General features: G+C 33.9%; 3 protein-coding genes across 4 annotated transcripts; all 3 read right to left on the bottom strand.

The window, feature by feature from the left end:
- Nucleotides 1-442: 442 nt before the first annotated feature.
- Nucleotides 443-4,995, bottom strand: LOC111810289 (putative nucleoredoxin 1). 2 transcript variants are annotated; one of them, XM_023696978.2, is made up of 5 exons: nucleotides 4,838-4,995; nucleotides 3,105-3,584; nucleotides 2,557-3,036; nucleotides 1,165-1,790; nucleotides 443-851 (listed from the first exon to the last, which is right to left on the bottom strand). In XM_023696978.2, exons 1-4 carry the CDS (start codon nucleotides 4,931-4,933, stop codon nucleotides 1,167-1,169), a joined length of 1,680 nt encoding a protein of 559 aa, XP_023552746.2. In that variant the 5' UTR covers nucleotides 4,934-4,995; the 3' UTR covers nucleotides 443-851; nucleotides 1,165-1,166. The 2 variants fall into 2 exon arrangements, with proteins under 2 accessions (XP_023552746.2, XP_023552745.2); XM_023696977.2 differs by lacking the exon at nucleotides 443-851 and having other exon boundaries at nucleotides 984-1,790.
- A 5,223-nt stretch (nucleotides 4,996-10,218) lies between these two features.
- LOC111809618 (ACT domain-containing protein ACR8) lies at nucleotides 10,219-12,643 on the bottom strand. Its single transcript, XM_023695964.2, has 7 exons — nucleotides 12,312-12,643; nucleotides 12,139-12,184; nucleotides 11,917-12,031; nucleotides 11,759-11,826; nucleotides 11,083-11,655; nucleotides 10,895-10,999; nucleotides 10,219-10,814 (listed from the first exon to the last, which is right to left on the bottom strand). Exons 1-7 carry the CDS (start codon nucleotides 12,383-12,385, stop codon nucleotides 10,452-10,454), a joined length of 1,344 nt encoding a protein of 447 aa, XP_023551732.2. The 5' UTR covers nucleotides 12,386-12,643; the 3' UTR covers nucleotides 10,219-10,451.
- Nucleotides 12,644-20,375: 7,732 nt separating this feature from the next.
- Nucleotides 20,376-26,354, bottom strand: LOC111809617 (uncharacterized). The gene is made up of 4 exons (XM_023695962.2): nucleotides 25,918-26,354; nucleotides 24,836-24,914; nucleotides 24,691-24,759; nucleotides 20,376-20,668 (listed from the first exon to the last, which is right to left on the bottom strand). The coding sequence occupies exons 1-4, from the start codon at nucleotides 26,244-26,246 to the stop codon at nucleotides 20,561-20,563; spliced, it is 585 nt and encodes a 194-aa protein (XP_023551730.1). The 5' UTR covers nucleotides 26,247-26,354; the 3' UTR covers nucleotides 20,376-20,560.
- Nucleotides 26,355-27,977: the final 1,623 nt, after the last annotated feature.

The raw sequence follows: 27,977 nt of genomic DNA, 5'->3' as shown, positions 1-27,977 counted from the left end.
GGACGAACCGAGTACTATGACTACAGGGGAAGCTCTAGTCGCCCTATGCGACTGGCACGGCCAAAAGGCGAAACTCCTATCGTAGTTTGGTGGAGGACGGACACCTTTTTTTGTTATCTAAAGGTGAAGACTCTGAAGTGGGCGAACACTCGCCCCAGCGGGTTACGATCATAGCACTTACCTCTATTTTTTATTTTGATTCAATACAATTAGGGGATAAATCGTACAATTCCCTACGGAGACAAGAGAAAGTTTCAATGAATCCTCTGCACGCGGGACATACCTCTTCTGTACGTCTTTCTCGTGGTTATGTTTTTAGTCTGGAATCATGCTCTTATTTCAAAAAATTCAAAATATTTGATTGACTAATCGAGGGAGCTAATTTCAATTCAAAGAACACGTACGTATTCTTATCTCTCAACTATAATCTACAAACATATTGTCAATAATTAAGCTCGAAAATCAAGAAATGTAGGAGATCGTACCAACGTCAAATATTAAGGACTTTTGCAACCATGAAATCAAGAAATGTGTTCCTACGTCGATACCGTCATCAAATTACACCTGAAATCAATCGAGGAGAACAACTCTTACACCATCGTCAATGGTGTACAATGACAGCAACATCAGTGAAAGAGAGAAACAAAGCATTTCTTAGGGTGTGAAAACCTCTCCCAAATAGACGCGTTTTAAAACATGAGGTTGAGAGCGATACATAATGAGCCAGAGCGGACGATATCTACTAGCGGTGGACTTGGGCTGTGACAAATGGTACCAGAGTCAGACACCGAGCGGTGTGCAAGCAAGAACATTGAGTCCCCAACGGGATGGATTGTGAGGTCTCACATTGGCTGGAGAGAGGAACAAAGCAGTTCTTAGGTGTAGAAACCTCTCCCTAGTAGACACGTTTTGAAACGCGAGGATGACAGCAATACGTAACGAGCCAAAACAGACTAGCAATGGCTCAACAGAGAATACGCATATTACGTAGAAAACGAGCCATCATACATAGAATTTGTTGAGATCTCAAATAAGCATACACAACCAGTGAGAAGATAAACATAAACAGCTACAGATATGAGAAAGAAGCAGAAATGCACACAAGATTGGTAAGAAAAGTGAGACGACCATTGTAACTATCAATATGATGAATGAAGTAGTTACCTTCAACCACAAATTCTCCATGTATCCATCTGGTATTCTGGATTCTTTTCCAAAGCACACTGGGGATGGAGATCGAAATCGCACCTCTTGCAACAATACGACCATACACGTCCTTCCTTTTCACATCCGTCGCACACGTATCCTTTTCGAGGCGTAAGCGAAAGAAGATGTCCTTCATGGAGTACATGCTTAACATTCTGAGGCAAATTCTTTGTCATCACCTCAGTTTCTGACTTCAACTCTTCAGCTCGGCCTGCACTGAAAGGATAAGCCTTAGCACCATAAACTGAAACGAGTTGTATAGCATCATTCGTAACCGTGCGCCCATCCGCTCCGATACATATAAGCACCGGGATATTTTCCATTTGGACCTTGAATTTACGCCTTATCAATGCTTTCCTCTGGTCACCAAAGGGAATGGCTAACCACGGCATTCGAGATAACAGTTTTTCGAACGATACTTCGTCCTTGTCGCACGAGATGAAGATCACTTCCAGATTACCATTCTTCTTCTTAATATTGTGATATGTTTCAATGAGTTTTGGTAGAAATGCATGACATGGTGGGCACCAATCTGCTGAGAAGTAGATGAGGATGTTCTTCCCCACCAGACTTGACACCGGTACCTGAAGAATCAAACATCCAATTTAGTTATTTATGCACCGACTAGCAGATATTGTCTTCAAAGTTTTTAAAATGCATCTACTAGGGAGAGGTTTCCGCTCCCTTATAAAGGGTGTTTCGTTCTCCTCCCCAACCAATGTGAGATATCACAATCCACCCCCCTTCAGGGTCCAGCGTCCTTGCTGGCACTCGTTCCTTTCTCCAATTGATGTGGGACCCCCTCCAAATCCACTCCCCTTAGGGGCCAGTGTCCTTATTAGCACACCCCCTCGTGTCTACCCCCCTTCGGGGAACAGCCTCTTCGCTGGCACATCGCCTGGTGTCTGGCTCTGATACCATTTGTAACGGCCCAGGCCCACCGCTAGCAGATATTGTCCTCTTTGGGATTTTCCTTTCGGGCTTCCCCTCAAAGTTTTTAAAACGCATCTAATAGGGAGAGGTTTCTACACCTTTATAAGGGGTGTTTCGTTCTCCTCCCCAACCAATGTGGGATATCACACCTATAACCAAAAATGCTTGATACCCAGTTCTTGTAGCGGAATACTACAACCAAAATGTTCCGATACCCAATTGCTATAGCAGAAGCAGAAGCAAGATCGATCGCACTCAATACACCCACAAACAGAAATTAAACAAAAAGGCACAAAGATTTACATGGTTTGTAGAGAAGAAATTCCCCTAGATCCACGGGTGGTAGCCAATCATTATAACTAAAGTGTTTACTTTATCTAAATGAAAACCAGATTGAATTTAAAATAAAACTCGAACCTTGGTTCCATTGTTGTCAATGACAAAATCACGATCCCCCGAAACCAAGACCGACTCCAACGTTTGAGCTTCCTCTTTTTCCTTTTCAAGCTCAGCAAGCTCTACAAACCTTTCCTTCGTGAAAGGATATGCCAGAAAACCGTGTTCTTCGACGACATTAACAACATTGGACTGAAGAGTTCTTCCATCTCGTCCAATCATAACCAAGCTCGGTAGCGTCGAAATCTCAAAATATCGAACCAGCTTATCACATCTCTTATCTATGAAAGGTAATGCAAGCCAAGGAACATTTCTTAAACCTTCTTTAAACAATTCTTCATCTTGATCAAGGGATATCAGCACAATTTCAAATCTCTCCCCTTTTGCTTTCAGTTTCTCATAAGCATCCACGAGCTTTGGTGTAAAAGCCATACATCGTTCATATGAAAACATTGAAAAGTACAGACCCACTACCTTCCCTTCAAGCTCTGCGACAGGTACCTTGCAAGTAAGAAACAAGTTAAAACGAGTTTATAAGAGTAATGATGAGCAAAATCATTGGAACTCACTTTCTCTTCCTTGGATGATATTACAAAATCACATGAAGAAGAGACCATGATGGATCTCAAGGACTGTTCCCTTCTAGCCACGGCCTCTTGGCTCGCCAATTGAGCGATTCGATCTGGGGTAAAAGGATATGCCTCGGCTCCGTATTCTCGTACGAAATCGACTCCGCTATCAGTAGAGAGTTCCCCATTGCTATCAAGGATTATGAGATGGGGTATTCCACTCACTTGGAACAAGGTATCCAAGCGGTCCCTTCTCTCTGAATCAGAAAATGGGATAGCAAGCCATGGCATCTTAGAGAAATACTCATTGAAAGAGTTCTCATCATCATCAGCTGACACGAAAATGATCTCAAAATTGCCTTTAGAAGATAGCTCGTTGTATGCTTCAACCAAAGAAGGGGTGAATCTTTGACATGGGCCACACCATGCTGCTGAAAAATACAAGCCTAGATTCTTCCCCTTTAGCATCTCAATATCAACCTGCAGGGTTCAAGATTAAGCTAGTATTTGACTATTCAAACCATTTTTGTTATATTAAACACCAGAACCTCCTCTCCGTGTGTGTTAGGGAGAGGTTTCCCCTTATAAGGAATGCTTTGTTCTCCTCTCCAATCGATGTAGGATCTCACAATCCACCCCCTTGGGAGCCAGCATTCTCGCTGGCACACCGTTCATGGCTCTGATACCATTTGTAACAGCTTGAGACCATGGTGTTAGGAATCACGACTCTCCACAATAGTATGATACTATTCACTTTGAGCATAAGCTCTCATGGCTTTGCTTTGGGCTTCTCAAAAGGCCTCATACCAATGGAGATGTATTCTTTACTTATAAACCCATGATCATCCTCTAAATTATCCAACGTGGGACTCCCTCCCAACAATCCACAATCATCAACACACGGCTAGTAGATATTGTCCGCTTTAACCCGTTACGTATCGCCGTCAACCTCATGGTTTTAAAATGCGTCTACTATGAAGAGGGTCTAGCCCTACTCCGATCAGTGTCTTGCATCGTCCAGTAACTTGGCTATGAAACTATTTGTAACAGCTCAAGCCCTCCACTAGTAGATATTGTCCTCTTTGTACTTTCCTTTCTAGGCTTCCTCTCAAGATTTTAAAACGGTATGCTAGGGAGAGGGGAACAAAACGTTCCTTATAAGGGAAAACCAATGTGGGATCTCACAATCCACTCCATTGGGGGCCAGCGTCCTTGTTGGCACACCGTCCAGTGTCTAGCTCTAATACCATTTGTAACAGCCTCCCATGGCTAGCAGATATGTCCACTTTAACCTGTTACATATCGTCGTCAGCCTCACAGTTTTAAAACATGTCTACTATGGAGAGGGTCTAGCCCTACTCCGACCAGTGTCTTGCACCATCCGGTAACTTGGCTCGGATACCATTTGTAACAGCCCAAGCTCACCGCTAGCAGATATTGTCCTCCTTGGGCATTCCCTTCTAGACTTCCCCTCAAAATTTTTAAAATGCGTCTAACTTTTTGCAGACAAAACATACATTAAACAAGAAGAAAATTGACAAAGGGTTCCAGTTCCAGTTCCACTTCCAGTTCTAACCAAAAATTTAACAAAATCTGTTTAAATGACTAGTTCTAAAGAACAAGAGTAAGAGCAGAAGAGGCTAGAATCGGCGATTGAGAATGCAAGAAATCCAAAATGAAAAACGCGCGAAAACATGTGGATCAATAATCAATCGAATAATCGATCGGAGTACCTTGTCGCCATTGTTGCGGAGGAGGAAGTCCCCATACTCTGAGCGAAGACCATGAGCAGCGACGCCTCCGAGACCGTCGTGTTCGTCAACGTTCATTATTTTCTTCTTCAATTCAAAGTAATTTAGCGAACCACAGATTAAGGACTGATTCAAACAAACATAAAGCATTTCTAATTATTTATGGATTAATTTAAGACAACTTGATCAAATCTATGATTAAAATATTAATGTGGGTATATATTTTTAAAAACTATATGTATATAATATATATTAATGTCGGATAAAAACGTTCAATGAGTAAGTCTTCTCCACTATTTAATATATATTTTTAAAAAATATTCACTTCGATTAATTATTTAATGGATGATTGTATTTTATATATATATATATATATATATATATATATATATATATATATATGTATATAGTAAGGTGGCGTGGTCAAGATCGTTGTCGAGGACGGTAATGGAAACAAGAATATAATCTCTGTCTCCAACTCCCTCTTAGATAACAGAGAGAAATCTCTCCCCACTCTCTCTCTTATTCATTCTCATCCTCGGTGAATACCTCTGAATTGAATGATTTACAAATGTATCAATTGTATTGACACATATTTTAATCATTTACACTTTTTTATTAAAAAAAAGTATCGACCCACCGTTTCTAGTCAATGTTTCAAACTATCTCAAATTAAAAATTTATTAGAATACTACTCACGTATAATAGAACAAGGGTGAGGGATCAAATCTTAGACCGTACGGGAAGAGAGCTAATGACAATTAAATAGCTACTTTAGCAATCGGGGTGCACGAGTTTAGTGTTGGGTTGGAAAAATCTTTCACGTCAAGCAACTCAAATAAAGTTCACAACCTAACTCAACCCAACATCTCTATTTTCGAGTTGGGTTTGGTTAGGTTGTCGGGTTAAATCATACTTAAGTTCAAATATCAAACATTTACAAGTCATAACACAACACTAACATCGGCCACAAACTTTAAATATTCTTAATTTTTTAAAAATAAGATCGGGTTGGATTGTAATCCTATTTTCAGTTAACCCAACTAAAGCAATGTTAACGTGCAAACTGAGAATTTTTTTAATTTTCAAAATTTCAACCTAACTCAACTTTTATGGTTTAAATTTGGTAGTTTGGATTGGTCGGATTATCGAGTTGTATGAACACTTCTATCTAATAATATATTTCTCTTCAAGGGTAATCTTGAGACAGTAAATTTAAATAAATTTGAAATTAAATAAAAATAAAAATAATTTTTGTATAGATAATTGTATGGTACTGGTAAATGTAACGCACCTCGGTACAAATGACAATATTATTTTAATAAATTTAATGATAATTAAAATATATTAGTAATATGCTTTATAAAATGTATAGTATATTAGATTCAAAATTCGATTGCAAAAAGCATATGAATAAATGCTTGAAACAAGAATTTAATCTTATATTATATCCTAATTCTTCATTGCATTTTTCCAAATACTAAGGAAAGAATATATTCCAAATTATCCTAAGTTTTATATCTCATATCACATATTCCATGTTTAAAAAAAAAAAAAAAATTAATAAGAATCTTAACTTTATTTTATTCTTTTTTATCATTGATTTTCACTTTCAATCTTCGTGTTTATCATATAGCTCTACGAATATGTTCGTGTCATGAATTATATTAATCAACAATAATATATATTATATTGCTTTTGTGAGATCCCGCATTAATTCGAAAGGGTAACGAAGTATTCCTTATAAGGGTGTGAAAACCTCTCCCTAGAGACGCGTTTTAAAAGCGTGAGGTTGACGTTGATATGTAACGGGCTAAAACGAACAATATCTCCTAGTGGTGGGCTTGGGCTATTACAAATAGTATCAGAATTCGACACTGGGCGATGTGTCAGCGAGGACGAAGGGCTCCCAAGGGGTGGATTGTGTAACTAGAGGTGGGTTTTAAAACTGTGAGGTTGACGACGATATGTAACGGGCTAAAGCAGACAATATCTGTTGGAGATGGGTTTTGGCTGTTACAGTTTTTTCTTATATTCATTTATCATAGTTCAACGGTAACGATTGAATTTAGAACCTAATATTATTTAGACATGTCAATGATTTCCTTGCCCTATTTCTACGTTTAACAGCACTTAGTTCATCAATAACGAAAGGTTGAACTTTATACTCGAGTTTAAAAAGAGGATTAGACCGAAGCGCTTGATGGGACTAGGAAAGAGGGGTGGATTATAGAGTTAGGGGCAGATCGAATTGAACAAACCTCGGTTGAGATTATTAATAGAGAAAAAATCGCTGAGACATAAATTTGCCTACTTGACCAGAACAAATGAGTGGTTGTGCAAATGAGTTGTGCACGAGTTATATCTTATATTTTTAAATTAAAATAAAACATAGTCCTTAAAATCTCTTATTTTATTATATGTACATATAGAAATAAATAAATAAAATAGGGGTTGAAAAATTAAAAGTCAACTAGTAGAGTTGACATTACATTGTCAAGAGAAAGTGTCAAAAGGTAAGACCTTGTAAGCTCAATGGACGAAATAATAATAATAATAATAATTTTCATTTAAGATATCATTTAAATAATAATATTTGATTTATAATTTAATAAAATTTAACATTATTTCACAGCTGGTATATATTGTTTTCATATTTAAATTAATTTAGAATTTTCATGGTAAATATAAATTAAACTTGTTGATTTAAATATAAATTAAACTTGTTGATTTATGTAATTCACCAACATAACTAATTTTTCGATAGGGTTATAAATCGTAATTTTCTATATGGTTAAAGATATTAACGTTATTTTTTAAAGCTCATAAGTATTTTTAAAATGTATTATTAACATTTCCGTCACACATCAATGATAAAATGTTAAATTTGGTTCTGAAGTTTTTGAAAAAATTTAAAGGTAAAACTCAATATTTAAATTTAAAGGTAAAGTTTAAAATATTTTTAAATAAAATATTTACAATTTTCATTTAAAATTAATGGTAAAGGTTTTTTTTTTTTTTTTTTTTTTTTTTAATTTGAGGGTATTATTAAAAAAATTTAAAATTAAAAGTTCTTTTCGAACCATTTTTAAAAGTTTAAGGGTATTTTTGAAACAAAATATTAACCATTTCTATTCCTAACTAAGGTTAATTATATTTTTATTTTTATTTTTTTCTTTTTTGAAAATTTGTGGTATTATAAACTTTTTTTTAGAAAGTTTAAAGTATATTTTTTAAACCAAATACAAAGTATTTTTATTAATTTAGTCCTCATTTTTTTTAAAATAAAATTAGAATAGCATTATTGTCTTTAATTAATTAACATAACTTTGACAAAAAAAAAATAATAATAATTAACAAATATTTATGAATTTATATAAAAATTAATTGTGTAATATTTATTTAGAGGTGGAAAACAAAAATAAAAGGGATAATATAAAATAAGAAAGTAAAATTTGAGATTTTGCAAATTTTAAAAGTTTGATAATTCACCATTATTAATAAATTTCTAATGGTCTAGTTGACAATTATTTTTATTTATTTATTTAGAAGTCAGCCTTTTCCTTTTGGAATAAATAAATAAAAAACACACATTACTTTAAAAACTATTTTTTTTAGAAATATATTACTAAAAAAAATGACATTTAAGTAATTAATATAGTGCAACAAAAAAAATATATATTCAAAATATAGTAAAAAAATACTTTTAATTAATAGTATGAAAAATGTTATGAGAATTTCTTTATTTAATATTTTCAACCATTAATTTTAGATAATTAATTATGTTAAGTCACATTATTAAAATAATTTCAACGGTTTACATTTTGGTTTAATTTTTATTTATTAATAAATATATTATAAATAATACGTCTTAAATTTTAGGTTTTTAATTTATTTTCGAGTGAATAATTATTTTTAAATAAATAATTTTAATAAAATTATAAATAATTAGTATAAATATAATTAACTTTTTCACCCATTTTTTCAACAAAGATCCTTTAAAAATGATTAGAGGAGTATATGAATAAATCGGGACCATATCTAAATGAGTTCCGTAAAATAAGTCGAAAATTTATAAACCAAACAAAAATATAATAATAATAATAAAATTAAAATGAGGACAATAACCTAGACAGTCCACCGCTGTGTTTTTGTCTTAAGTTAATGATGATAATAATATATAATAAAGTTTATTTAATATAATTTCTTTGACCAATTTCGCCTAAAATAAATTATGTATAACTTATCTACTTCATATTTGGTTTGTTTATATGTTTTCTTAGTTAAAGTGTTCTTTTTATGTTTATTTTTTTAATTATTCTCGCATGAGTTAAGAAATTAACGAAAAATAATATTATATTTGATCCTTGATTAATCGAATTTAATATCTTTGAATATTTTTTTTTAATATTTTTTTTCGTATGTTTTGTTTTATTACAGATACCATATTCAAAAGATGGTAAACTTTAGAAAGGATCCAAACATTTTTCATTAATTTAATAACTATTTATTTATTTTTATTTTGTATTTATGAGAATTAAGTTTATAATCACGAATTTCTTTCTTTTATTATCTGTTTTTTACAAATGTTTTTTAATATTCAACCCAATTTTTAAAAAGTAAAAAAAAAAAGAAAAAAAAAAGTTTTTTTTTTTTTTTTATAATTATTTAGTTTTTAAAAATCAAACTTATAAAAGATGATATTTCTAACAAAGGTGATTTGTTAAAAAAAGTTTCCGAATAGGGAGGAGTGAGGAACATTTGTTTTAGAAAAGATTATATTATCTGTCTATGTTTAGAGATAGTGAGGAAAAAGATTATATTATCTGTCTATGTTTAGAGATAGTGAGGAACATTTTTTAATGGGATAAATGTAGCTTTATAAAAGATTATATTTCATGTCTCTGTCTCCACGCACCTCATGATTATACTCCCTGTCACAACTCAATTGACCGCCTCGTTATATTCCAAGTCTCTGTCTCCACACACACCTCATGATTATACTCCCTGTCACAACTCAATTGACCGCCCCGTTATATTCCAAATCGGTCTCCACACACACCTCATGATTATAATCCATGTCATAGCTAAATTCATCGCCCCACGCCACTTAATATAAATATATTTTCAACTCATACTAAATATATATACATGACGTTGGGCTATATTAAAAAAAAATTAATTAATTAACTTAATACTCTAATTGTAATATTTAAATAAATGCACATTTTTTCAAAACTGAATCTACGTTAACTTATCTTGGATCGAAAATGGGGGAAAGCTTCTCCATCCGGAACATCTCTATTTATAAAATAATTTATTTATAGGAGTATTTTAAAAAATTAAGTAAAGCCTTACAAAAATTAATAAATCCAATATTTTTCATTACATTAATATAAAATTTGATATTTACATCATGAACTATACACTAAAAAAACTATATTTCAAACAAACCCATATATAAATATATAACACCAAATTCCACCTTTTCTCTATATTCTTTATATACACCAAATCATATTATAAGCAAAGAATCTTTCTCAAGTAAAACCAATCTCGCTACTCTTTTCTAGTATCGAATCGATCTCGAACTCGCTCACGAACATGACTTAATCAGTCCTAGATTGTATAGATTCCTCCTCACCATGCTTCCGAGCGTAAACAACACCGCCCCGCCAACTCCAACCGTTTGTTCTTCCCTCTCCGTCGCTTGATCATATCTCGACGCGACTTCCTTCACTATCAAGTTACTCAATCCAATCCTTTGTCTGACTGACTCTATGGTCTTTGGATCAGCTGCATTTCCGACCGCATCGGTCACGTAGAATACGTTTCGAGCCATGTCCCTCACCGTGGAGATCTCGGCCCTCGTTACGTTCAGACCGTTCTCTCGGAACGTCCTCATCACGTCTGCCAAAAGGCCTGGCCTGTCCACTGTGCATAGTTCTAGCCTCACACCCTAAAGTTCACAATCACAATATGATCAGTTTGGTTCATTTGCAAGAAACAATACCAATCAGTTGCTATGGAGAGTGTTACCTCAGATGCTCTTCTTTGTATAGCAGCTTGTAAGCATTGAATCACTCGCTGCCTTTCGGGTTCGGAACTAATCGGGGTTCCGTCGCTATGCCTAATGTAGAACTCCTGATAAAACCGAACCGAAAAACGTTCAAGCTCGATTCAAAACATAAAAATGGTTCAGTTTAAACTCGTGTGGATATATATACCAGATATGCTCTTTCTTCTGCCGTGTTGATTGTGGCATGAAACACCACATATTCCATGTCTGTCAAGGTGAATATAACATCAAACAATAGCTTCGTTCGATCTTTGCATTGAACGTACACGACCGAGTAACCCCTTTCGGCGCAGTTCTGAACCGTTACACCAGGGGAATCGGCGGTGTTCGACTTCAAGATAGCCTTCCTTTCGTAATCACGGTCAGCAAACATCATTTGATGCAGTCTCCTTTCTGTATGTGTGATTGCCATCGACACCGATGTCTTCGCGCTACGAATGTCGTTGTCTCCCTTAAGAACACTCCTTAACCGTGCTACAATGATGTCGATTTTCTGTCGGTCTTCGATGGGGGAACCTGAGTTGCAGTCCTTGACATAGATCAATGAAGCAATCCTGCCATTGTGAGTCCAAATTTTAGCTTCCACCACATCACACTGCAGATCAGCTAGCACAGCAAACACCTCCGACAGAAGACCAACACGGTCTGTCCCGGTGAGCTCCAACGCCGTGGTGGCACCAGTAAACGCTTCACTCCTCCGATAATGCGTCGTCCCGAGCGACTGCCAAATTGAACAAACAAACACCCCCAGATCCAAAAATGAGTTTCAATCACAACAAACCAGCAAAAGAATGTTCATAAATTCAATCAACAATCTAAATCACCTGCTCGAGGTAGCGAATCACAGAGTCGTCGGTCAATTTCTCGCCGTTCTGATCAGTAACATGAAAGACTACAATGAAATTAAAGAACACAACCATTAAAAAACATTCAAAATGAAGAACAAACAGGCAAAATAAAGCGTTCCTGTTCTTAATCTTACCATCCATGAACCATCGCCCATCTGAAGAAACATAAGCTTTCTTGATCGAGAGGTTAATATCAGTAAGAATCTGTACAGCCTCCAAGAGATTTCCATATCTTCTAGCACTATCAACCTTCAAACAAAATACAGTTTCAGCGACAGAATCAAACACAGTTTCAGATGAACAGAGATGAACAGAGACGAACAGAGCATTTTAATGGAGATTTTTGTTCTTTGTACCTTCACGAGAGTGGCAGTAGAGCAAGCGCCATTATCAATCACAACCCTAAATCAAGTGAAGAAAGAACAAACAAAAATCATAAGAAATTTCAAGAATCAACAGCCAAATCCATCAAATGGGTTCGAAAATTTCAACAAAAAACAGGGGAAATCGATGAAACAGAGAGTGAAACCTGGGTGTGTTCATCCTAATAACAAGCTTTTCGTATTCATCAAGACAAGAAGGCCACTCCATCTCCATCATCATCTTCAAAACCCAAAACCCACCAAGAAAAACAAAAAAAAAAACGCAGAAAAAAACGATCGAAACAAAGAATCGACAGAGAAAATTAGGGTTCTAAACACGCTCTGTTTCTGTAAATCCCTTTTCTCGTCGCTTGGATCTTTAAATCTCTACCCGCCCTCTTTAGCAACAACAACATTTATGATTATATAATATATCCTATCAAATCTTCAATATCCTTTTTATTTCCCTTTTTATTTCCCTCTCAGATTTTTTTTTTTTTTTCTCTTACTTTTTGGCGATTAACTGTTACTCTCAGTTGAATCGTTTATGGAGCTGAGAAGTCCTACCCGTGATGTTATTTTTTAGCCTGACCGGACTTTCTTAATTTTTTTAATTTTGTATTTAATATTTAACAATAAATTCAAAATTTTAAAAAAATTAATATATTTTCTACCCACAATTATTATATTAATATATTTAAAGGTTACAGCTCAAAATTTAAATTTTACTGCAAGACAACTTTGATTTTATTGGTGGGAGTTTGACCAATGGAAGTAGCTGGAATGTCCAGCAAGGATGCCACGTAAGCTACTGACGTGTAGCTTTGCTTGCAATTGACTCGATAGTATTCGCCGAGCTACCACCAAGAGAAAAGGTGAGTTGTTCGATCCAGCTGGCAGGTGGGTCCCACCTTCCTGATTTACAATTCCTTCCGTTTTCTTTTGCCGACCAAAATTATGCCACCGCACGTGCTGACATGCTTAAATTTTCGATTTTTTTTTAAATTTTTTTAGTTAAATAATTAATTGAACTATGCTTAAATTGATCCTCGTTGGAGAAGGGCAAATGAGTAAATTTGAATCAAAATGGCAAATTAGTAAATAAAGGAGGTAGTAGATGAGTGACGTGGTTAGTGGAAAGCATGCTTGCTTGGGAGAACAAATATATTCAATTATTAAAAAAAAAAAATTCAATTATGCTGTCTTTTTTAATTATTTTCATTAAATTACATTTATAAGAATATGAAAATTCAATGTTAATCATTTAAGGATAATAAGCATGATTCAAATAATAATTAGGTTAATAAAGTATCCTAAGTTTATAATATTAATATTAATTAATATGGGTTGAGTCTATAGATGCTATAAATCTTAATAAGCTCATTAAATAGTGTAAATGTAATTATAATTAATTTTAATTTATTACCCATGTGGTAATAAATTAGATTACATTAATTCCAAATAAATATTGTTCCAAAACTAAATATATTTATGCCTTTTATTAAATGAAAATTTAATTTCAATAAGTTGGTTATAAATAATGCAAGTGGGAAATAAATTCCCATGTATTGATGATTAACCACTTTATTTATTTATTTATTTTTATAGTTTTAATTAATTAATAGAATAAAAAGGAACAAATTCGTACATATTAGGTGAAAAGAAAAGCTGATATGTCTTTAATAAAAATAAAAATAAAAATAAAAATAATAAAGAATTCTGTTAATTATCTTTTTGCACTATAAAATCTAGAGGAAATATTTAATTTAGAATATAAAAAAATTAAATAAATATTTAATCTCTAATTTTTTTAGATTTTAATATTATTTTAATAAAATTTTAAATTTACACAAAATGTTAGATTTATTAGAGAAACATTTTTAAAATTTTAGTAATTTATTAAATACGAATATACAAAATTATTATTTAGGTTTTATTTAAAGAAGGAAAAAAAAAAAAAAGGCAGTGGCGGGGCCCACAGGGGTGGCATTATCTGAAAATCACGTGGAAAGCATGTCAGAAATCACGTTCCTGAGTTGGCGGCTAATTTTCCCTCCACCGCCTATGACGTGGCGCTACTGCAAAAAGCTGTCTCCCTCTATTCATCATCACAGTTGACAGTTAAAACTGTTTTAAATAATTATAAAATAATAATATATATTAAAATTAATTCTAAATTATTTAATTCTTATCTAACATTATAATTTAAATTAACACGTAATAATTATAATATATAATTTATAAGAAATTTTTTTAGAGTTGAAATATAATAAATAAAAATTACAAAAAAAAAAAAAGAATTTAAATAATAAAAAAAAAAAGGGACACTTGGTCTGAGGGGAAGCAGTTAGAGGGAGACAGTTAAAAATAAAACGACATAATATGGGCGGCTTCGATATAAAAACACCAAAGTGGGGCCCACATCTTTTCCATGGAGGGAACGAACGCCTTGGATCATTCCACGTCGGCTGCCTTTTCGCACTCGCCAAAGGTTTTTTTTTTTTTTTTTTTTGGTTTAAAATTTTATCTATTTAAATTATTAAAAAAATAATTTATTTATTTTTCATACTCATAACTATAATATATGCTCGAAAAGAATATCGAAGAAATAATACAAGCCGATCCGATATAATATATGCTCGAAAAGAATAAAATAAAATAGATAGAGTGGAATTTATTTTAATTAGTTGAACACTGATTTTAATGTTCAAATTAAAGTAACCATGGTTAAATTACACTAACTCAATTAGTTAATTCATTATATTTTCAACTAAAAAAGTCAAAATTTTGACTAAGATTACGACCGTTTAATTGATGAGTTATGTTCGTGTTACAATCAAATTCCGTCTTTATATTAAAAAAATACATATACATGTACATGTACGTGTATTATTGAATAATATATTTTTATTTATTTAAACATTATGTTAGCGACAAAAACATATTTAATTTTAGATTTTTAGAAGTTTGGTCACTTTAAAATAATCATATACATTAAGTTGTTATCTTATTATATATTTGATATAATATTTATTATAAAAAAAATTTAAGAAAAATATAAGATTTGAACGAGACAACAAAAATATGATCATCACTTAAAAGTATGTTTTAACTTATTATTTGTCATTCACTAGTTATTAATTCGTGACCTAATTCGTGATCTAACGGTTTTGTTTCTTTTCGAGCATATTTTTATGAACTAAATATTCTCTCCATAAATAAGTCGGGTCTATTTTAGATACAGTTTAAGATTAAGTCCCGACAGTACAATTGTTGAATTAAAAATTTTGTGTCTATTGTGTAGGTGTGTAACAATGTTATTGATTCCGTGGCGTTTTCTATTGCACATCGAGAGTTCGAGATCGAAGACAAAGTATGAATTTCGACAATATCCCACCTATTTGGATCCGTTATAAATCAGCTATGAAAAGTTACTATCCATCATGGAAATCATACCTACAAGAACAAAAGTTCCCATGAAGTTAATTATTTAGACCAGCTTCTACCAGTGAGTTAGTGTTCGTGGGACGAGATTATCCTTTAAAGAGGTGGAATCGAGCTAGAGGAACAACACTCCTTAAGTGGGTAGATCGTCACCACGAGTGTAAAGCACTCCTTAAGTGTGTAGGTATCTTACAACACGATACTTCGAATACTAACTATCGTCTATAAAATTGTAAATAATATCATGTACGCTATCTAATTTTTCCACCTTTTGTACACCGTGAAGATATTTTTTGGACCCGTTTCAAAATTTAGGGATATAATTGAAACACGAGAGCTCGATTTATAAAATTGGAATAATTTTATATTTGTTGTTATAGAAATAAAAATAAAAATATGAAAATGACAACAAAATTAGAAGCCTCACTAAAAGGTATGTTTTGGCCTATTATTTGTTTGTTCCTTATGAGTTATTAATTAAAACTTTAAAAAATATGTAGCCGACCGAGTGGATTTATTATGTTTTGGAACATTGTTTTACAAAATAATGTTTTATTATTTTTTTGTTTGAAAAAGCTAAAAAAAAAAAAAATATTTTTTTTATTTCTTTAATAAATAATAATTAATGTAACGAGTTAAAATATTATATTTCTAACTAAAGAAGTGAGACGGTTGAGTCTTCTTTATTAATTCTTAAAAAATATAATTATTTTTTAATTATTAAAAACGATGTTGAGAAAATATATTATTTTTTAATTGTATTTTTCCATTATTTTTATATCAACTCGAGTGAATCATAGTTGTTATGAAAAACTAGTTTTCGTTATTTTAAAAGTGAATGAAATAAAAAAAATTCAAAATAAAAGAAAATATAAATTTATTAGAACAGTAGATTCATGGCTCGAACCCTTCTGTCACGCCCCCATCTTATATATATATATATATATATATATCACATTTATGATTGAACTAGTAACTTTTCTCGTCAGCCCCCTTATGCCCGTGTATATCTGTATGTAATTTATGACATAGACATTCTAATCGAAATCAACCCATTAAAAGTTAATCCATTTGGTTAAATGGGTAAATATAAAAGCAAAAATTGAATAATAATTTAAAATTGATTGAACATAAAAATATTTAAAAATGAAAACATTTTAATATAATTGAATTAGCTTCATAAAATTGCATGTGAAATAATAAATATCCATAAATAAAATACAAATTTATTTATTAAAAAAAAAAAAAAAAAAAAGTGGTTGGGAAATCAAAGGGTGGGTAGAAATGGAAGAATAAAAATTGACCATTCACCAAAATAATAATTCAAAATTAAACCCAAATTATTTGACTTTATCATCCCAACATTTGCTGTCACACTGACATCTGTCACCAATCTTTTCATTTGTCTGTCACATTCCCTACCTCACCACTGGGTTTGACTTTAAAATCATAAAGTCCTTTTAAAATGATTTGAGGTTTAACAAATATTAAATAATTATTAACGAGAAATATATTTTTTTTTCTGTCTATTTAATTTAATACTATAAATTAAATAATTATTTAATTAATTATCCTTTTCTTCGATATTTATTAAATACGATGGACTGAATTGAAAAATGTAAATGTACAAAGGGACTAAATTGGAATTTCACAATAACATACGGACTAAATTGACATATATATTCTCGAACCAAAATTAAACAAATAAAACGAGATACAAGAATCAGAAGTCGAACCAATTGATAATGTACCAATTTTAAATTCTCATTTGCATAATATTCTTATATTATATAGTTTCTAGAATCGAGAAGATTCGGGAAATCCTTATGCCATCCCTTCTCCAAAATTTAGTGGATTCCCACCTAACAAGAAATATGGGACATAATGTGCCCAAAATCTTTGTACCAAGATCTTATATTAAGATTGAAAACCATATAATATAATATATATACATATATGTCCCTCTTAATTATGTGTCACATGACGCTTTACCATGCCTATGTGTTGCGTTGTCCAATGGCTTTGATTTTTAACGACACCATGGCCCCATCATTGTGGGTCCCATCCCCAACAAAGTTCAACAAAATCATCGACACTTAAGGTTGTCATTTACCGCAAAAAAGGGAAGTTGGGACGTAACTAAACTCGTATATTCATAACAGTCCAGTTTAAAAATAAGTTGTTTTTTTTCATTATAACTAGATAATTTAGAGTAAAAATAACCGAACTCGTTTGAAAAGTTAGAAGGATTTGTCAGCTGTTTTTAAAAGTTTAGGGACTTGACATAAATATAAAAGTTTATGGGCTAAACTTGTAATTTAATGTTCTCGAGCTGCAATTTTGTTCTCCTTTTTACGCTATAAAAAAAAAGTGGGCACAAAATTGAAAGAAGAGAATTTGAAGAAAAATTGGATGTGGACATTCTTGTTGGTCGGAAAGGGAGTTGTTTTTCAAACATAATTGCTTGGGACGACATCCCCGACAAAGTTCAACAAAAACATCGACAACATCGACGTTTACAGTTGTCATTTACCGCAAAAAAGGGAAGTTGGGACGTAACTAAACTCGTATATTCATATCAGTCCGGTTTAAAAATAAGTTGTTTTGTTCATTAATAAATAGATAATTTAGAGTAAAAATAACCGAACTCGTTTGAAAAGTTAAAAGGATCTGTCAGCTGTTTTTAAAAGTTTAGAGACTTGTTAGACACAAATATAAAAGTTCATGGGCTAAACTTGTAATTTAACGTTATCGAGCCGCAATTTTATTCTCCTTTTTACGCTATAAAAAGTGGGCACAAAATTAAAAGAAGAGAATTGAAGAAAAATTGGATGTGGACATATCTTGTTGGTCGGAAAGGGAGCTGTTTTTCAAACATAATTGCTTGGGACGACATTTAACCGACAACCCTTACCTCTTTAACTATAAATTACATTTTTTTAGGGAAAATCTGTCATGGTTGACCTTTTTTTTATTATGTGAGATTGAATTGTGATTAATTTATTAAAATTATGAATATAACATCGTAAATTTACGGTTGTTTCAATTTATTCAAATCTCAACGTTCACTTACGTAATCCTATACTGTTAAAAACATCATCTAGTTTGAATTTTGTTTCGGTCCATGTAATTTTAATAAATATTAAGATTAATCCCCATTTGTACCGTCTCATGCCCATCATTTGGATTAAGATTCGACACCTAATGACCCTGACATTCTCTTGTGACATAGTCATGTTACCTAATCCTCGCTTCTTAAGAGTGAAGACTATCCCCACAAACCAACACGAGTCCTTCTAGCATGCTTTGTTCTCATCCAGATGCATCCAAACAAATTCTTATGAAGTCATTTAACATAGAATTGCTCCAAGTAAAACACGTTTAACTATGAAGCTCTTTTGATTGAGCCACTGAAAAGAAAAGTGCATCTGGTTCGTAGACTTTGATATTAGTATATAGATCATGCCGTGAAATACTCATAGAACAAACATGCGGAAGAAAGTAAAGAACGATCGAATTGCTTGAAAAAGAAGGTTTGTTGCACCTGATACTTTTGTGGGAAAAGATCATAGAATGGAAGCTTTGGTGGGATGATTTTGTAAAGTCATATTGGAAGAAGGCCCCTTTTACAGAGCTCACATGGTGTGAATGATGGGAATGGACAATAATGGTGGTAGGTGAGGTAGTTAGCCAATGACCATTACAACCATTTGCTTCAATTTACTTCAAACAGATCAAACTCAACGCTATCATGCTCGACTAGATTTATAGTCTAAGAGACCAATCATAACTATGATTACAGGTGAAAATTTTAACCATAATCACTTGAATATGTAGACAATGAGGTCAGAGTTTCATATAAACTTCAAACAAACACAAATAGAGGACAACGCTTAGGTATCTAGGCCATGAACGCTCAACCAAGTGCACACGAACAGTTAGGAATCACGACTCTCCACAATGGTATAATATTGTCCATTTTGAATATAAGCTCTCGTGACTTTACTTTTGGTTTACTCAAAAGACCCCATATCAATGAAGATGTATTTCTTACCTATAAACCCATGATCAACCTCTTAATTAGCCGATGTGGGACACCCTTTCCCAACAATCCTCAACACAAACAACTCATGCATCCGCTTAGTTGTCATGCATAGCCTCGACAGAAAAAACTCTAATACTTACTGCATAATACAGTCTTTTCATTCCGTATTTGACATGTTATGAACCGATATATTATTTTATTTGCTTAGAGTGCGCCCCCACCTGGCTGTTGCTTTTTTGTACGCCCATACCTAGGGTGTTCCCATGGACCAAGTAACCATCTAGGGCCTCCCTGCATGTGCCTACGCCCCCAACTAACGTCTAAGCAAGCCCACTCCAAACCACCTACCTATGCCTTTCAAGGCCTATATTAGCTTCCCTTTCAAGGAACGCCTTTGAAGAACTCGAATTCAACCACTCAAAGAGCGAGTCAGCCACACATCCCAAGGCCTTAGTATTGGTCCTCAATACAATTATTGTTGTTCTAAAAAGGAAATAAATTCATGACCATTTGACGCTTTCTTCAGTTAGTGAAATGCTTTATCAAGCCCTTACCAAAAGAGACCAAAAGAACCTCACTCAAGAGTATTCAACTTCATGACACGACTCCATTAAATAAATTTTGGTTAAACTGGTATGAAATGCCCGACAATTAAAAAAATAAACTCATAAGAAACAGTAGATACAATTATCAGATACAAGTTTAGAAATGCTTCCTAAACTATAAGAAACGAGAAACAAAATTGATACTAAACACATGTCTCTCGTTATCTATGACTTTATTTTGAAAAGCATTGTCAAACGATTGCTTATTGATCGAGATCTATTGCCAAAAAAATTATTTTAGAATGTTAAAGAAAAGGATCAGCAATAAGAACAAAGAAAGTGGTACGTACATACGTTAGTGTAACAGAGACTTGAGTTTCCTTTACAAGTTCTTTGAACGCTCTTGTGATGATTTGTATATGCGAAATGCAGCAATGCACATTGTAGCATTTCCTATAACCGTTAGCATTGCCTGAAGGGCCACCAATACCTGCACTCAACACCAAATCCAAGTCATTTTATATCCTTTTCAGGGAGAGAACTGCACTGTTAGACAACACTCATACAAGGAAGAGACAACACACATAACACACAGAGACAACAGACAGAGACAACAAGCAAAAACCAACTTCAGTTATCTTTCTTCAACTTGCTGTACACCTATATAGACAGCAGAAAAAAAAACTAAACACAGGAGAAAAATAACTACTGATAACCTACACAACAACCGATAATAACCTACACTAACTACCCTTGCTATTTATCCACAAATACTAAAACTGTAATACAAGATTAAATAAACTAACAAATCATCCCCTTAATCTTGTATTTCGATCTTCACATTCTTACATTCTTCAAACCAATTCTTTCAGTAAACGTCCTAACCATATTCCTTGACAAGAAACTGATGTCGCCACAATATACTCCGCTTCATAGGATGAAAGCTGCCGCCATTATCTCCGCCTTCCTTCTTCTCTGTCTTCTTTTCAATGGGCAACTGCTTTTCATCGACAGTTTTAATTACCTGTTCTACTTGTCCGGCCAATGGCTTTTCCTCAACAGGTTTAATTACCTGTGCCACTTCAATTGCACTGCCGGAAACAATGGCCTCCTTCTCCTTCTCCGCTTTCGTTTCTCCGGCGACCTGTTTTTCAATAGCACCGCCATTGTTTCCGTCCTCCTTCTCCTTCTTCTCGCCGTTACAGTCCTTCTCTTTTATCTCCTTTTCTTTCGCTACCTCCGTTGCCACATTCTGGACCTCCGCCACAACGCCATCGCTCTTCTCCTCGGATTCAAACTTCACAGTGCCAACGATTTTCTCGCCATCGCTCTTCTTCTCTTCTCGCTTCTTTGTTTTTTCCTCCGATTCAATCTTCACAGAGCCATCGATTTTCTCTCATCGATCATCTTCTCTGTTTTTTTCACAGACGCAGCCTTCACATCTCCACGTCCTTTTATCTCTACAAGTGATCCATCTCCAAACTTCACCGTGCCGGTCACTGACTCGTTCAATTCCGAGAACCAACTTCGACAACCAGTCATGTGATTACTGGCTCCCGTATCTAGGAACCAAATGTTGTTTTTCTTCTCAATTTCTTCCAGGACAATCTTCTCTTCATAAAGAGCCATTTCCGTCAACTCTGGTGAACCGAGAGTTCGGACTTCACAAACTTGTGCTGTAAGTAAGGCTGGCTCATCCTCATCACTTTGCGTCTCAGCCAAGTGCGCCTGATCCTCCAATTTCTTCGATCTACAGTCGAATGCATAATGGTCCTCCCTTTTCTTCGATCTACAGTCGGATGCATAATGGCCAATCTTTTGGCAATTATAACACTTCACCTTCCGACATTCTGAGGCATAGTGGCCTAGGCCTTGACAATTGTAGCATCTTACCTTGCTCTTGTCAGCCTTCTTCTCTTGATGAAACGAGTCGTTTCCACGTCCATGACCTCTCCCTCTCCAGCGACCACTGCGACCTCGCCCTCGGCTATGGCCTCCATTGTCGCTACATTCTTTTGCTTTCCATTCTCCTTCAGTCAATAAGACATGCTCAGCATTCTCTTTGTTGCCACCGATCCGTTCCTCGTATGCTTTAAGACGACCCATGACTTCCTCCATGGTCATCACCTTTAAATCGGCAAATTGCTCTATTGCCGATGCGATATGAAGAAACTTAGGAGGTACTGAGCGGAGAAATTTTTTCACCAAGTATGCCTCTTCAAACTTGTCTCCAAAAGTACGTATTTTATTAACAACTTCTGTCAATCTTGCTGCATAATCATCAATAGTCTCGGACTCCTTCATATTCATAATTTCAAACTCAATCTTTAGAGTTTGGATCTTTGCCTCCTTTACACGTTCAGCACTGACGTGAATAGTTTTTAACGTCTGCCATGCTTCTTTTGCTGTCTCTTTCTCTGCTAACAAAAACAACATCTCTTCAGGTATTGCTTGATAGATAGCTGCTAAGGCCATTTGATCCTTCCTTTCATCAAGACTATCCAGAGACTTAGTTGATTCGATTGCGTCCCACACCCCTTGAGCACGCAAATAGACCTTCATCTTCATAGCCCATGCTGAGTAGTTGGTTCTCGATAACGTCGGGTATTGGAGTGATACCAGACTTTCCTTTGTTGCAGTCTTCGACGACATGATCTTTGGCATGTAACCACGCTCTGATACCAATTGTTAGACAACACTCATACAAGGAAGAGACAACACACAGAGACAACAGACAGAGACAACAAGCAAAAACCGACTTCAGTTATCTCTCTTCAACTTGCTGTACACCTATATAGATAGCAGAAAAAAAACTAAACATAGGAGAAAAATAACTACTGATAACCTACACAACAACCGATAATAACCTACACTAACTACCCTTGCTATTTATCCACAAATACTAAAACTGTAATACAAGATTAAATAAACTAACATGCACTACCACAACAAAATTTCCTGACAAACAAGAACATGTCAAATTGAAGAGTGAAAGAGAAAGAGAGGTTGTTTATTCTTTTCATGGTAAGTCTGCCTTGTTGTTTTGAAACAACAGCAATGGAATCTGAATCCAGTCAACCTAAACCCAGAACAGAGATCAGCTTGGTTCAGTTTCTTCTGAAGAGAGAGAGGTGTTGAGAATTGTTGGGAGAGGAGTCCCACGTTCGCTAATTAAGGGGTTGGTTACGAGTTTATAAGGAATACATCTCCATTGGTATGAGGTCTTTTGGGAAAACCAAAAGCAAAGCCAAGAGAGCTTATGCTCAAAGTGGGCAATATCATACCATTGTGGAGGTTTGTGGTTCCTAACATGGTATCAGAGTCATGGCCTTAACTTAGCCATGTCAATAGAATCCTCAGATGTCAAACAAAGAAGTTGTTAGCCTCAAAGGTGTAGTCAAAAGTGACTCAAGTGTCGAACAAATGGTGTAATTTGTTCGAGGGCTTCATAGGCCTCAGGGGAGGCTCTATGGTGTACTTTGTTCAAGGGGAGGATTGTTGAGAATTGTTGGGAGATGAGTCCTACATCGGCTAATTAAGGGGTTGATCATGGGTTTAAAACCCATGTATCTGTAAGAGTTAGAACAAAACTCAGGGGTCCCAGATTTGCAGCATTATCTATGCCATGGTGCCGCATACAGCTACCTTCTTAGTTGTTGTTCAAAGATAATAGTTTTTTTTTTTTTTTTTTTTTTTTTTAAACAAACTGCACCGTGAGAAATTCATAATTTAAGGACTTCCATGCCAGTTCAAATACTTGACTGAACATGAAACCGAAATAGAAGAAACAGTTGCTCGGTAACAAAATTTCAAGATAGGAGTAGGAACTCAGAGTCCTGATTGATAACAAAACAAGCAGCAAGAAGTTTGATTCTCCTTATGATCACAGTTCAAAGACAGAATTGAAAACCCAAAACGAAGATGGACATATTCATAGACCCCCAATTAAGAATTTCCGAAGCGAAATAGAGGCGGGGAGTATACGTGGCTGCAGGGGAGAGTTTGATAGGAAGAAAAGTTTGTCATGAGTACCAAGGACTCAAGCGAAAGCCTGATGGAGCAATGCCGCGTGGAGGTAGAAGGCCTACGGGTTGTGAACTTCTTTTCCTGGAGAAGAAGCAATGACGGTATTTGAGGGGTAGAGAGGGTACTTGTGCAGCGTAAGCGAGGGGGGCATCTTTTGGCTGTTTTGTTAAGGTTTGGTATTGATAATTACCCTTAAAATATCAATAACAGGCAGTGTTCATACCATTACGTCGAGAGCCAAAGCTTCCTAATCAATGGTTTCTTTTAGGACTAAATTGAAGAGTTTAATCAAACTACACTGAAATGGTCTAAATTCCATCCTGAGCATAATTGAAAGAAGCTAAACTATATCAGCTAAGAACTTTAACAAATCATCATGATCAAGAACTGGATTAAAAATTCGTACGCATTATTTAGAATATACGAACACTATCAGTCATTTCATTACGTCCAGCAAGATCTTGCAAAAACAGAAACTTACTATACCTCAAGAGACTCAGAATTGTAGAAAAAATGCAATGTGCAAGCACAACATGCTCCACCTAGCGAGGGTACCTGCTCAAGTTACATAAATAAGTGGATGGGAGAAGATAGATGAAAAAGCAATTATAGACAAAGAAAAAGAACTTGCCATTCCCCAAGAAAGTCCTTTCCAAGACTCATTGCCAGATTTCTCTCCATACTGCCACACCAAAGCCATTGCTGCAATCCTTACGACACAAGACTTGTGATCAACAAATTATGAACCAAGCTAGCCAGCAGCAGCATATGAATGGCTTGGTTTATCATTCTTCCTTTTCCTTTAATTTCTTATTCATCAAATGGGTAACTAAAATGCAGAGTCTATTTCCATGGAAATAATTAAAGAACACTTGTGAATTATAAAAGATTGAATATACTCTAACCTATAAATATAGCACTTTGTTAGGAATCACGACTCTCCATAATGGTATGATATCACTTTGAGTATAAGCTCTCATGACTTTGCTTTGAGTTTCCCTAAAAGGCCTCACATCAATAGAGATATATTTCTTACTTATAAACTCATGATCATTCCCTAAATTAGCCAATGTGGGACTCCATCCCAACAAACCTCAACAATTCTCCCGTTGAACAAAGTACACTATAGAGCCTCCCCTAAGGCCTATGGAGCCCTCAAACAACCTCCCCTTAATCGAGACTCGACTCCTTTCTCTAGAGCACTCGAACAAAGTACACCGTTTGTTCGACACTTGAATCACTTTTGACTACACCTTCGAGACTAGCAACTTCTTTGTTCGACACTTGAGGATTCTATTGACATGGTTAAGTTAAGAGCATGACTCTGATACCATGTTAAGAATCACGACTCTCCACAATGGTATGATATTGTCCACTTTGAGCATAAGCTCTCCTGACTTTGCTTTGGACTTCCATAAAAGGCCTCATACCAATAGAGATGTATTTGTTACTTATAAACCCATGATCATTCCCTAAATTAGCTAAGGTGAGACTCCCTATCATAGCATCTAAACATTTTGGACAAAACTTTCAGCAACATTCCTACACTTCTCTCTAAAATTAGTCGAACTTCTCATGAATTTGGAGAAATTATCACTTCTTACAAGCACGTTGAAGATGATAACTAGGGAAATTTCTGGAAAAAAAAAAAAAAAAACATCGAACAAATTCCATTTCAAGAAATCATTACAAAACAGATTGACAAATCCTCACCATTCAACGACGATGGAAACATGTACGGCCCAGGTGGGCAAGGACAGAGCATTTTGGGGCTCGTTAAACAGCAGCGAAGACTGGAATTCCGTCGCAGCAGAAGCCGATTCAGGTCCCAGAAGGGAGAATGTGAAACCAGTGCCGACCAAAACCAGGATGGATTTCGAGTCCAAAACCCGACCGGCGCCGCCTCTCCGGAGTCGAATTCCGGTAGGAAGTTGAGAAGTAGCGGCAGAATCTCTGGACGTCGGCAGTGAGGAAGAAGAAGAAGAAGAAATGGGGCATTTGGGGATTGAGAAGGAATGTAAGAAGGTGGAAGAGAACGACATGATTTGAAAATTGGGTGGAAAATTCAGTAAACACTGAAAGATTTGCTCTGAAAACAGCGAATCGCCATCATCTCTATGATTTTGGTTTCTTCATCTTCTTCCTCATTTTCCCACTAAATTACGTTAAATATGAATTTTAATTAATTAATTTATGTGTTTTATTATATGCATTTTCTTTTATTTTTATAAAAATGAAATGAGCTTATAAAATGTATATTTACTAAAGATTTTTATATTTTTTATATTTTAAATTTTAAATATGAATATTCCCGTCACTTTTCATATTTATTTTATAAAAGAAAATATAACACCCGATCCAAATATTTTATAAATCCAACTCAATTGTTCTCGTTGTAAATTTTTTAAACAAAAAAAATATTTACTAAATAATGGACTTTACAAATCCAACCATCCAACCATAATGTATATTTACTTCTGTCGTTTATTTAAATTTTTAATTTTAATAAAAGTAATATTAATTTTTAAAACATCTCTTTAGTTTATTTTTAAACATTTAATTGAGATTTATATAAAAAAATTATTTAGTTGGAGAACAAATAATATATATATATATATATATATATATATATATATATATATATATATATAATTAAATTAAAAAATAAATATATGTGTTAAAAATTAAATTCAAATATCAATAACAAAAAAAAAATGTTTAATTTCCCAAAAACCAAACAGAAATTAAAATATTTTAAAACTTTAAGAACTAAAATACAGCTGTAATGTATTAAAAAAAAAACAATAACATTATATTTTGTAAATTAATGGAAAATTCAAACATTCTACTAATTCTTATAAATTTAATTAGAAATTTCCTTTATTAAATGATTTTTTTTCCTCCATTAAATATTTTTCAATTTAGTAAATATTATTTTAAAATTTAAGTAATGGAATAAATTGAAAATTGTTAAAAAAAAAAAAAAAAGTAAATGGATAGATACACTGAATCTTTTTTTACACCCAAATACTATGAACTAAAAATATATATTTAGAAGAAAAAAAATTACATAATTAATATTCGAGATTAAATATTTAATTAACATAATTATTTAGTATAGAATAATCAAAATTATTGGTTTTTTTTTTTTTTTAAGGAAGAACATTATTGATTCATTATTATTTGGTAGAATAAAAAAAAACGAATTATCCAATATTTTATAAAGTAATTTAATTATGATTATTTATTTTTTATTTTTAATTTGCAAGTGGATGCCACATAAGGAAAAACCGAATAAAATTTAAAATTTAAAAATTAATAATAATTAAATCCAAAATGTCTTTCCCGTCACCGTCAACGGCACCGCCCAGGAAACTAGACGTTAACTAGCGGCGCCCAACCGCCCATCCAAAAAAGAAAAAAGTAAATTATTTTAAAAATTATTATATAAATTAAATTTTAATTTAAAATAATAATAATAAAAAAATAGTTCGAATTTGGCGACGCTGAAACTCGGTGTAAAGCAGTGGACTCGTGTAAATAGAACGCGTCATGAGTCCTTATCTCACTGACCGTGACGGTAAAGCCACGACAGACCAATGACAGAAGAATCCACCATAGGATTAGCCAATTACACTCTGCCATCTGTTACCCGGCCCTTCACAACCACCACACGTGTGAGCCCACTGGCGATTAGCGAAATCTCAAACAACGGCAATATTTATTTTTTATTTTTTATTTAATTATTTTATTGTTTCAAGGAATTTATTGCT

The sequence above is a fragment of the Cucurbita pepo genome, chromosome 14 (assembly GCF_057944985.1).
Source record: "Cucurbita pepo subsp. pepo isolate OVF chromosome 14, ASM5794498v1, whole genome shotgun sequence".
In the NCBI taxonomy this organism is placed as follows: domain Eukaryota; kingdom Viridiplantae; phylum Streptophyta; class Magnoliopsida; order Cucurbitales; family Cucurbitaceae; genus Cucurbita; species Cucurbita pepo.
This window is presented reverse-complemented; position numbering and strand designations above follow the sequence as displayed.